Genomic DNA, 12,928 nt, shown 5'->3' with positions numbered 1-12,928 from the left:
GAAAAAGTTCACATACATCCCACATTCCACTGTAATATCTCAAAACTCTCTCCTAGTTCCAGCATCCTCCCACACCACGAATACCAAGAGTATTAATCAAAGAGGGACAACCTTCCACTACATCCCTCACTCACAATTCCAAAGACGTTTGTCCTGGAACTTCTATCTTATTTTCGTGAGCTCTTGGCATATCGTGATAGCATGACATCTTCACATCGAGTATACTGCTTGGCTACATCAATAATAGCATTTGTTTGGCTAGCATCAAACAAATAGCAACACTTTGTATACTTCACATCAACTAGGGGAAAGGTGACAAACACTGTAAGACAGCTTGAAGCACAGGTTATCACCAAGGTCTGTGCCTGGGAGATAAAACATGCAAGATAAACAGAGGACTAACATTGACTAATTCTGTTGCTTAGCAGGGACAGAACAGTTCTCTGATTTATAATAAAATCCATTCACAACACTTATTTGTAGTTACTTTTACGGTAGAGAATATTCAAGTTTTATTAAAGTGCTTCAAGCAAAATTTCGAAACTCCTGTAAGGCTTCCTGCTGTTCATAATCAAGTTGAGATATACATTCCAACCATAAATCTTCAGCCGTCTGTACCTGACACACAACATTAGCTAAGCGTTTGGTACAAGGATCTTCATAGTTAATAGTTCCGTTAATTTTTCCTTCTGCAATTATACTGATTATTTTGGGAAGACTGGAATTATTTGGACCAATTACAACTGGGTGGTTACCTTTAATTAGGTCACAGAGAAAACCCAAAGTCTGAATAGCTTCATCTTCATCTTCATGCAGTGGAAGCCATGATAACCAGTGTGCAAGAACTTCATCTACATTTACACAGTTAGGCTTAAACTTCAAAATCTTCCCTACTGCTGAGATACAGTTCTCTGTAGCAATGACTTTTTTTTTTTTTTTTTGAATTTGCATACTTAATAACTTTTACCAGCAGTGGGACAAATTCTGAACATAAAGAACGATAGTCATCTCCAACAAATTGCCATGACACCCAGGCCATATGCAGTAGCTTGCCTTACTTCAGGGTTGTTATCTTACATATTTAGAAGCACTGGCCACCAAAAATATTCTGCATATTTAAGTAAAGTTGGACTGCAGTGCTCTATGATGTCATCAAATACGCACGATCCCCACTGTCTGTCTGGCCATGGCGTACTTGAACAAATTAGATTTACAATTAATGGAAGTAGTTGTTCAAACCATGGTAAACTCTTTTCCTTGTAAGTACTAAATAAGAGTGCAAAATATCCGATACTTTGTTCAGAATATAAATGTCACATTCATCCTCATCTTGCAGAGACATCTCAACCTATTGATCTTAGTTTTCTTCCTTTTAACCTGTCTCAATTCTTGGTTTTAAAGTGCCCTGAGGTTTTGCTTTCAGTATTCCTCTCAGTTCTTCCAAGTATTCATCCTTAAGGCAACCATCTCCTATAACTTCAGTGGACTTTGCAAAAGAATTCATTATTTCTGAGAGCACATCTCTATCCAGTTCAGTACCAATAGACTTGATTAAGGGATCACATATGGATTGCCACATCTGTGCAAGATACTCTGGGCCACTGTTCTACTTGCACAGATGTGGCACATTCCAGGAGAACAGGTATGGACTCTGCTGCTGCCACTCGAACATTGTCATGGAAATAAAATTTCAGTAAAGGAACCATCAGCTTCACAACCTGTTCTGTATATCCCACAGACCCTTCCCTGAACTCCTTAGCATAGTAAACCAACATCTGGCAAGCACTTGCTTTTGCTTCAAGTCCTGAAGTTTTAATTCCAAAACTTTGCTGGTCTCCAAGATTTACAAATTGCCAGCCATCGTCCTTACTCATATTCTCCACATCCTGTGTGTTTAAGAGAGCAACATCAGGTTTAGCTGAAGCCATCTTAGTAAGAGGCTCGATAACCAGTGGAAGATACTGTTGAAAATCTTTTCCAAGAGTTTTACACATTCTAGCCCATGCTGAAACCATGTAAGAGGTCTGAGGGTATCATTTGCCATATTATTTAAGTCTGATTGTGTCTTCAACAACAGCTGCATCACATTTGATCCATCTTGCAAAAATTTTTCCTTCCCAACAACAGGACCAATATGGCTAATGCACACAATAGTTTTTCCTCTCAAATGCTTGAGTTCCTTCTGAACAGCAAGCTCAGTGATGTGCTTTAGTGAGGGCATGAATATATTATGATACGGGATAAATTTTTCTTCTATTGTATCTGCAACCAATGCAATGGTTGTCACAAGTTGTTCCAAGGCCAACTTAGTTCCATTCTGAATCAACTTTTGAAGTTTAATCACCAAGATGGAATGTAGACTTTTCACCATACTATCCAAATACAGAACTAGCAATGATTTGGGCAGTTGTCGATAGAAATAATAAGAGCAGAAGCTGCATGTGATTGCACACACTGATTACCTTGATTTTCCATGGTACGTAACAGAGCCGCAATCACTGTTTCATGAAATTTCTTTTGGAAATTAGGTGCAAAACCCGTAGCTATCTGTCCAAGTGTAGCACAGGCTGCAGCCCTCACCATTGGATGAAGATCCTGGGATATTTTCATAGATTTCCTCTGCTTGCCTCCACACCATACAGCTTGGATTGATCAGGTTCTTCAGAAGCTGGTAAAACTCTTGCTTTTCCAACACAGTCGCCGGGACTCCTGCAGACGCGGTCGTCAGCATCGTGCTCTGTGAAAGCTACCATGACCGGGAAGGAAAATAAGTAATTTTTTAATCGCAGACAACGTATATACTAAAAAGAAAAATAACAATATAAATCAAAATACAAAGAACAATGAGCACCTCTCCCCTTAATCCCTTCATTTTGTGAATACTTCCCCAGAAGTAACTACTTTCAGTCCCCTGTGTTTCATATAAACCAGTAGGTAGCTTCAGAAGCTTGATCAGATTCAAGTTCATTTTTGATGGGTGCAGTAGGCAAGAATATAATATAGGTAGTGTTGTGTACTTTTCACAGAAAGCACTCTTCTGCTCTTACTGAGATGTTAGCAGACATTGACGATAATTACTCAGATGCATTGTTTCTCTAAACCATTCTTTCTTAGCCTTGGCACAACTGAAATTTTGGGCTAGATAATACTTTGCTGTGAGGGCTACCCTGTGCATGGTAAGAGTTTAGCAATATCCCCAGTCTCTACCTACTAAATGCTAGTAGCACCATCCCCTTCCTATTTGTGATAGCCCAAAGTGTTTGCAGACGTTGCCAAATGGCAAAATTTATTGGCTAATAAGTTAAAAAGTGATAAAATAGGATTTGCCACTCTTAGAATAGTGATTCTCAATGAAGGATGATTTGGAATGTTTTTAAAAACGTTACCTAAATTCTGTTATCCACTCTAAAAAATTAGCTATAATTCCCTAAAATCTGCCAGTCAGTCATACTCCAGATTAGCTCAGGGGTTTTATTTCTGTCTTCTCTCAGATAAGACCTGGTTGAGAGGGGTGTGTGTATGTGTGTGTGTGTGTGTGTGTGTGTGTGGTGTGTGTACACATGAACTTAAGCCTTGGCCTAGTCATTAAGGCCCAGCTCCTTCCCATTAGCTCTCAAAGCTTCTTGACACTTCAAGGTATAGTATTATCTTACCCTATAATCAGGAGCTCCAAGACATCTTTTCCTATAGAGGAGAGCTGGGAAAACAAGCTGAGGTTAGTAATTATTTATCATGGAGGTAGGGAATAGGTGGTACCGACATGAATCAGGCATCCTAGGACAAAGTAGTCTGTTATTAATATATTATAATACAGGTACAATGTCCTGCCTGGACACACCCTCTTCATTAGCATTTGAAAGAATTAGTTCTTGAAAACTCACATAAGAGCTCTCATTTCCTTGATCATTTTAGGATGACCAATGGCAGCTATAAACAGATGTAAGTCTCAAACAATACAATGTTTTAGTTCAAAAATACGGTTGTATAAAGTAGTATCTTTTAGGTTTGTGGCCATTTCACAGTGGTAAATGCTCTGATCACTTCCAGGAATTTGTGCCAGAGAAACAAGTCATTTCTGGTCTACTTTTGGAAAGGGGGCTGGTTTCTCAGTGATACAGTGAGTCACTATGGTAGCTGCATTACTGGAAATTAAAAATGGTTTATCTGGCCGTGCCTTGTGTAATGAGGTCATCAGACACATGGCTCAGTATTGCTGGGGAGCACTTTTGAAGGGTAAACTTTATTGCCAGAATAGAGGTACTATCTGCTTTTTTAATGTCCCCTACAAATTTCAAGACTTTGGAGGTATGCTACTCCGGGAGTAGCGTATTTGAACATAGAAAGCTGGGCGAGGCTGTGGGCTAACAAGGGAATTTCTTCATAAGTGATGCAGCAGCATCCATGGATGACTGAAATGATAACTGCTTAAAATTGGAGGACGTATGACAAATACCACTGCCACAAGAAACATCTGCTAATGAAGCATTGCATGCCTGGCCCCTGCAGTTCATAACGGGCCTGGTATCATCACTTGGGCACTATTTGCATTTGGGGACAAAGAAAGAAAGGAAAGTGCCCAGAAATCATATGGCTTGTTCGTTTTTCTGTGACTAGAAATTACTCAAAGGATCTTTTCAGCCGAGGTGTACTAAAATTAGAGCAAAGCTCTGTGTGATCATAAAGGCATGGTGTCATGTGTCTGTGGCCTGTGGATTGCTGAGACAAGTTGAATTTTTCTTACAAGATCAAGCCTTGCGATGAAATAAATTCAAAAGCTGTAGAGATGGTGCAAATGAGGCATCAGTCTGCAGATCTGAGCAAGAAAAAAGGATTGTGTTTGCTTGGGCCAGCAGGAAAATGCTAAGTGACAGAAATAGCATGAAAGGCTCAAAAGCAGAAGTTGTTTTGCAGAAACTGACTGAGCTAAAAAAAGAGTATGTCTTAGACAGTTTTTTTTCTGGTTATTGTGGCCTTAGATGTTATTAAGAAGGTTGCCTTTAAAGGCTTCAAACTGGCATAGATACGGATGCAGCATTGTATCTACTACAAATATTACAATTTCAGAAGGGACTCTTTAAAGCAATCATTGCCTGTACTAGTAAGACAATGAGAAAGAGATTTCTAGCAAATAACCATGACTTATCAGAGCAGTCACTACAATGTTTTAGGGAGGATAATGCTAAATTTTGCATTTTAGAAAATTTGATTTGATGCCAGTATAGAGAAAGAACAAGAAAAACAATACAGGAGAGAGAGACTGGGAAGAAAAAATAGACGTATGAGGTATAAAAGATAAGAAATCGACATAAGGAATAGCAACGGCAATGAATATGATCAGTTGCAAACAGAAAATGTTAAAAAGATACAATCGAAAATACTTTATCAACAATTGAAATTATAGGAAAACAAAAATAAAAAGTCTAGGACACCTCTAGATATTTGACTTCAGTGCCTGAGTGGTTGAGCTATTCACTGAGATGAATAAGAGAAAGAGAAAAAAGGGACGATTGGACAGTGATAAATCTTTCCAATTTGAGGGTTTCTGTAGCATTTTTATTATAAAAAATATTCAGGATAATTATATGGGCATGAGTTTTCAGAGATCTTTGTGGGTAGGAGAATCAGAGTTTTGGCTCATTAGTATATGAATGGTACATGTCATGCACGCACCAGGAGTAGATGAAACCGCCCAGGAAGTGCATCCGTACCAAGGAGAGGGGAGTGCCCATGATAGAACCTTGGCAAATGCCATCAAAATGGATTCCCAGATTTACTAAATGCTTCAGAAATGTATTTTCTTCCTCTTGTACAGATTAAATTGCTTAATCCAGACAACTCTCCAATCCCAAATGAAGTTGTCCAGTTGCATCTGAAGGACAAAATTGTGGGCAACTACACCACAGATGTAAATGGCATTGCTCAGTTTTTCTTGGACACATCTATGTTTACATACCCAAATATCACTTTGAAAGTAAGTTAAACCAAAGCAAGTAAAACAAAAACAAACAAGCAAACAAAAAACTGCACCGGCTAGCTAAGGTTTAGGTCTACACGAAACGATATTTATGGAAAAGAAATGAAAGGATATATCTTGGTATGAATCTCGAGTACCGAAAAATGGTTAAATATTAAGAAAATAGGGCCTATGAAAGGTAGATTAAAAATTATTTTGTGAATCCCTGGAAAAGATAGAAGGATAGCATAAAGTGTATAGAGGATAATTAGCTGAAAATAAGCAACGCTTCCCTTTTATTATGGAAATAGAAAGAGAATTGCAATTTTTATAGAAGGAAATATGTGAGAAGGCTTGTAATCTATTACCTTGGAATAATGTAAAGAATTTCTCTGGATATGTTCAAGAGCGACAGAAACTACTATCTGTAATAATTAAATATCAATCCTTCCTAGATATTTTTAAAGGACTCCTCAGACTTTTTGTGTTGATAATGGTAAATTACTATGATTAGAATAAACACCTTGCTGGTATTTCATAAAAACTTGTCCATCTTTCAGCAAAATTTCATATTGTATCAGAAGCAAAGTAAAGTTTTGCACTCACAGGTTCTTCATGTTATAGTGAGGGAGATATAGCAATCTACATGCTGGCAAAAGTATAATTATAGTAACAAGTACAGTAAAATATTTAATGTAATATTATTGAACTAGGACTCAAATAGACTAAATTGTAAAAACCATAGTGGTTGCTCTAGAGTATAACTAGAAAATGGAGAATTGGGTTAGACTTAATGTAGAATGGCTATAAACTTTTCTTGTAGAGATAAAGCAGGATGACAATAAACCATCTTTTTGAATATTCTTTCACTCATCCTTTCTCTTTATCTTAAAATTCCTGTAAATTTGATTTTTTGTCTAGGCAGCCTACAAGGCCAATGAAAATTGCCAGGCTCGTGGCTGGGTGTTGCCTCAATACCCTCAACCCGAGTACTTTGTATACCGATTTTACTCCAAGACTAACAGCTTCATAAAGATTGTCCAAGAGATGGAAGAACTGAGATGCCACCAGCAGAAGAGGGTGCTAGTGCACTACCTTCTCAATATGGAAGACTTTGAAGACAAAACCTACACAGCAAACTTCAATTATTTGGTAGGAACTGAAAATATTCTTCCACAACCAAAATCGTTTCTTTTCTTTAAAACTTCTTTGAACCTAATGAAATCCTTTTACCTATAGGCCACGAGGAAGCTCAAAGTAAACATAAATGATAAAACTTATAAAACTGATTTCTATTTTTAAGTAAGGAGGAAAAAGGCCATGCCACCACAGCCCATACAACACTCGGTCATTCTCAGACCCTTTCTTCAGAGTTACCCATTTCTATTTAGACACAGCTGGGATCAAATCATAGTTCTGATACTTACTACTAGCTTTGTGTTACTTTTTGAAAGCCATTTAAATCTCTAGAGAATCTTAATTTTTTTGTAAGATAATGTCTAATCACAGGATTGTTAAGATAATTATTTAATAATACACATAAAGCCCTTTGCCCAACTTCTGGCACACAAAAGATATTGTGTTAATTTTTATTATATTAGATTGGTATTATGGATTATTTTATATTGTCTAAATGGATGCATGATACTTCATTGATATAAAATTAATGAAAAATGAATTAATTCAATCAGCCAACACTTATTGAATGTTTTTTCATGTTCCAGGAACTGTATTAATAATTGTAACAATAGAAGAAATAGAAAAAGTGTAACTGGGGACAAAACATAAATTATAATGACATAAACATAACAAATGACACGTATGGCTACTAAAGTGTTACAGAAAAATGAATGATTAACTCTAGCTAGAGTTTAGGACAGTGATTATCAAAGTATAGTTCCTAGAGTAGCTGTATCAGCATCGCCTGGGAATAAGTTAGAAATTCTGGAAATAAGTTGGAAATCTTGTCTTAACAAGTCCTTCGGGTGATTCTGAAGCAAATGAAAATTTGAGAAACACTAGTTTATGAAAAAGATATATGTCTATATATTTACACTTATATGTATGTACATATTTTTAAGGAAAAGACATATAGGAAAAAATACATAAAGAGAATATGCCTAAATAGGGTTTTGTAGGATGAATAGGAGTTTTCTGGATGGTTAGAAGATATGAGAAATACATTTAAGCTTATTTTAGAAAATAACATATGAGGTCCAAGATGTGTGAAGTGTATTATTCTGAGAACTAAAGGTGTTTGAGTACATCTACATGAAGAGTGAAAGTAGTACCACATGATTTCCCACATTTTTCAAACTTAGAATTCTGGAGTAATCTTTTGATACTTCTTTTTTCACACTACTGCATCATCAGTTTCTATCACTTTTTCATTATATTATCTCTCACACTTTTTCTTTCCTTCATCATTTCCACAAATATTAAAATATTTCAGACTAGCGAGGTATGGGCACCAAACCGTCAGAAAAAGTATGAGTCATAATTCCACTGAAGCTCTTAGCTAAGCCAAGCATGGCTCATTTAGACTGGGGCAGAAGGGTGCGGGTGAGAGGAGCTGGTTGTGGAGGAGAGGTTCTAGGGAAGCAGGGAAGGGACTCTGGGGAGCTCAGGGAAGTGTCTCTTTACCAATCGGTACAGAAATTCTTTTTATTTTTATTATTTTTTTTAAAAACGGGGTTTCACCATGTTGGTCAGGCTGGTCTTGAACTCCAGACCTCAGGTGATCCACCCACCTTGGCCTCCAAAGTGCTTGGATTACAGGCATGAGCCACCACACCCGACCTTTTTTTTTCAGAAATTCTTCAACATGTCAACAATAATATTGCCATATTGGGGTGAGAAATACCGAGCATCCTCGGGGTAAAAAGCCGAACCTCTTAACTAGGTTTTTTTTTGTTTGTTTTTTTGAGACGGAGTTTCGCTCTTGTTACCCAGGCTGGAGTGCAATGGCGCAATCTCGGCTCACCACAACCTCCGCCTCCTGGGTTCAGGCAATTCTCCCGCCTCAGCCTCCTGAGTAGCTGGGATTACAGGCGCTGACCAGGATGGTCTCGATCTCTTGACCTCATGATCCACCCGCCTCGGTCTCCCAAAGTGCTGGGATTACAGGCGTGAGCCACCGCGCCCGGCCTTAACTAGTTTTTATAAAGACACTCCCACATGCCCTTGACTTTTGCCTTCCTCTTTTCTGGCCATGCCTCTGCTCATCTTTTTTTTTTTTTTTTAATTATACTTTAGGTTCTGGGGTACATGTGCAGATCATGCAGGGTTGTTACATAGGTACATACATGGCAAGGTAGTTTGCTGCCTCCATCCCCCCATCACCTATATCTGGTATTTCTCCCCATGTTATCCCTCCCCAATCCCCCCATCCCCTGCTGTCCCTTCCCTAACCCCCCCTACAACAGACCCCAGTGTGTGATGCGCCCCTCCCTGTGTCCATGTGTTCTCATTGTTCAACACCTGCCTATGAGTGAGAACATGCGGTGTTTGATTTTCTGTTCTTGTGTCAGTTTGCTGAGAATGATGGTTCATCTTAATATCCAATACCTCCCAATCCAGAGCTGAGCCATTTTGCAGGTCTGTGGTGTTAATTGATTTATTTGTCATCAGCTTCCCTCTTGAAATAGCTTATATTTGCCCCCCACTCTGATCTGATAAAGCTTTTACAATTACTTTGTCTCATTTCCATTTTAAATGAGTCTCCTAATACAATTAAAGACTTTTTCTTCCTCTCTTTCTCCTTCCTCCCTCCCTCCTTTTCTTCTTTCTTTCTTTATTCTGGCAATCTAGAGTGCTTTTTTCAAAAGCAATTAGGATTATTTTACTCCCCTAATTTAAATACAGTTAATGACTGCCTATTTCTATTATAACAAATACCAGATTCCTTTCTTTTGCCTGCAAGACTTTATCTGCTCTGCAACTGTGCAGCTCGCCAGCTTCATTTTGCATCATTCTACACTTGAGCCTTCTTTATCGTAGACACAAAGGGCTTTCATTTTCTTGAATAAGCCACGTGCTTTTCCGGCTCAGAAGCCTCCCACAGGTTTTTTCTTCTGCCCATAACTACCTTCGTTCCCTTTTGCTACCACAACTCCCAACCTGCCTGCACCTTGTTTTCCTAGCTGATTCCTCCTCAGCATTCACCTCTTGGCTTAAATGAAACTTTCTAATCTCCTAGACAATTCAAGTCTTCTCTTACGTATTCTTTCATAATAGGCTGAATGGACTTTCTGCCTAGGAGGGTGCACATCACAGAAAGAACCCTCGATATAATATTTTGGAATGAATGGATGGAGGCTGAATTAATTTGATTCTCAGGCTTTTAGAATTAATTCGATACTCAGGCCTTTAAGCTTTGTATTTATTTATTTATTTTAAGATGGGGGTTTCACCGTGTTGGTCAGGCAGGTCTTGAACTCCCAACCTCATGTGATCTCTCCACCTTGGCCTCCAAAGTGCTTGGATTACAGGCGTGAGCCACCACGCCTGGCCTAAATTTAAATTGGGCGAACCGACAAATATCAGTACCTCTGTGTGCCTCTTCAGTTTACTTGTCTGTTACAAGAGCTGTCTTTCTGTTGTGAGAGGTCAAAGTTAATATAGCCAATAGTACTCAGATCTTTAAGCCTCATTAAACAATGAGCTTTATGCCTTTTTGCAAATGTTCTAGTTCCAAAAACAATATCTTCCAGCTAGTTGAGGCTCAGTTCTTTTTTATGAACTAATAACCCGAACTTGGCACTTCAGAGATTTAAAGCAATTTTAATATTCAGTGAAATATTAAACAGAGTAGGGGTACCAGCTCCAGCAATTTCAAGCTGCAAGATCTTATGGAAGCTTTAAGTTTTCTGCAAGTCTCAGCATCTTTTAAAATAACATTCTAAAATTTTAGTTTAAAAATTCAAGGAGTTTTTACTAGATTTCAAGTCTCCAGCCTTTGTTTGCACTTTAGAGATCGTAATAGAAGTCTGCTGATGTAAATTTGCACAAGGTTGCTGATAAAGGTGAAGTGAGAGAAGCATTTTTCTGGAGTACCCCCTGCTTGCTACTTTATTTTCTTTTCTTTAAATTTTGGGTGGAGATACATGAACAGGCCTTCTTATACCTTGCTTATCAAACACACCTTTCAGAAAACCCTTCGGTGCTGGGACCCTCCTAATTCTTTGTGTAACTTTGTTTCACTAAAGTAAATACATTTAGATGTAATTCTGCATTTACCAATATAAATAAAAAGTTGTTTATTGGTCTTAGAAAACTGTTTTGGAATGTGGAACATTAAATTGCTTTATAGCAAGTTTATCTATGACTCCTAAATTATCTTGAATATAGTTATTAGAGTCATATGTTTGTTTGCTGATAACCTGAGTTTACTAGTAAACATGTCAATAGTATTGTTCAGACAAGAAAAGGAGGTAAATCACATTAGTTATAATTAAATGAAATTTAGTTTCTGTTCTCCAAACTTTATCATGTTTTCATTTTCCTAGATGATTTCAAAAGGTGTAATCATTCTTCATGGGCAACAGATAATTGAGATCAATGATAACGGTGAGGCCTCTAATTTTATCATATAATTTAATAAAAACAGAATGCTTTGTGATATAATTTATATTTTTCTTTAAAAGTCACTGTCCTCCCATTTTAGGACCGTTTTACTGCCCCCCAGACTGCCCTTGGGGAACATGTAAAGACATGTGACTAGGTACAATGCCAAATGAAAAAATAATTAATTAATATTGTGTTAATTATATTCCAAACACTACTATAATGGAAAAGGGTCACTGGTTCTTCCCTTTCTCTTCCAAGAAAGACAGGCAAGTATTTTTGTATTCCAAAGAGAAGGGATTTTTTTTAAAAAGAAACAAATTTAGACTGAAGTTTGAGGTATTAAGAAATGTTCAACTGTCTCTTTCTTTCATAATTTATGGAATAGGTTATGAACTCCCCCTAGAAATGCTTTACAAATTAAATTTAGTGGGTCGGAGCAGTCTCTTTCATTGGCAGTGGGTAGGATCGCTAGAAATTCAGTGGCAGGTTTCTGCAAGATGACGGTTAACTATCTCATCAAAGCACTTTTTCAGTTTGAAATTTTCTTTTCACAGGGAAGAAGGGCACATTTTCCATTTCTATAGCTGTTAGCCCTGAGTTAGCGCCCTCAGTAGATCTGCTTGTCTATAGCTTGCATCCTGGAGGAGAAATGGTCATGGACAGCGCCCGATTCCAAATTGAGAAATGCTTCAAAAATCAGGTGGGAGACAAAAACGATTCTTTTTCAATTTTGGGGAAAACTAAGGAGAACTTAGGGAGTGTTGGGTTTAAACTCCCAATTTTTCATAGAATTGCAAAATGAAAAATAAAGGAAAGCTATCATGGAAAAGTTAATATGTTAGATGATTGAAGAGTAGCAGAATTATAGCATTCACCTTAGGTGTTGTTCCTGTTTTACTAAATTGTGGCTATCATTAGGTGGGTATGTCACAGAAAGCCCTTCTAACTTATGTGTGTTTTTAAAAAGTTAAGAGTAGTCTAAAAGATGATTCTTCTCATACAGCTTGCCATCTTTTTGCCCTTTTGTTTATTTTCATTTTCAGGTCAGCTTAAATTTTTCTAAAGAAAGAAGTTTACCAGGATCCAGTATTGATCTTCAAGTCTCGGCTGCTTCAAACTCTCTCTGTGCTCTTTGGGCTGTAGACCAGAGTGTATTGCTACTAAGGAATTATGGTCAGCTATCGGCACAAAGTGTGAGTGATAAAAGCCACCTTTGTTTACAATCAACGGTATAGCTTTATGTCTTTACCTTTGGATAAAAGCAGGATACCTTAAATAAACTAGAAAAGAAAGAAAGTGGCCAGAGTTCCAGGCATAAAAAATATTTTAGATTAGAAATCATGTAAAAGGACTCTACTCCGATTATACTAATTCTCCAATAGAAAGAGTAACACTTTTAGAAACAAG

General features: G+C 37.6%; 1 protein-coding gene and 1 pseudogene across 2 annotated transcripts in view; one reads left to right on the top strand and one right to left on the bottom strand.

The window, feature by feature from the left end:
* The window catches only part of LOC105731140 (ovostatin-like), a 112,080-nt gene that overhangs the window by 64,135 nt on the left and 35,017 nt on the right, over positions 1 to 12,928 (top strand). For both annotated transcript variants that reach the window (XM_064377479.1, XM_064377480.1), the window contains exons 12-16: positions 5,813 to 5,971; positions 6,875 to 7,105; positions 11,461 to 11,521; positions 12,076 to 12,221; positions 12,565 to 12,714. In XM_064377479.1, coding sequence (XP_064233549.1) covers positions 5,813 to 5,971; positions 6,875 to 7,105; positions 11,461 to 11,521; positions 12,076 to 12,221; positions 12,565 to 12,714 — 747 coding nt within the window. The remainder of the gene's footprint in view (positions 1 to 5,812; positions 5,972 to 6,874; positions 7,106 to 11,460; positions 11,522 to 12,075; positions 12,222 to 12,564; positions 12,715 to 12,928) is intronic.
* Positions 526 to 2,731, bottom strand: LOC105731157 (ran-binding protein 6-like; annotated as a pseudogene).

This window comes from Aotus nancymaae, unplaced genomic scaffold (genome assembly GCF_030222135.1).
Source record: "Aotus nancymaae isolate 86718 unplaced genomic scaffold, 86718_ANA_hifiasm-v0.15.2.pri h1tg000016l, whole genome shotgun sequence".
Lineage (NCBI taxonomy): Eukaryota > Metazoa > Chordata > Mammalia > Primates > Aotidae > Aotus > Aotus nancymaae.
The sequence above is the reverse complement of the archived record's forward strand: the minus strand, read 5'-3'. Positions and strand labels throughout refer to the sequence as shown.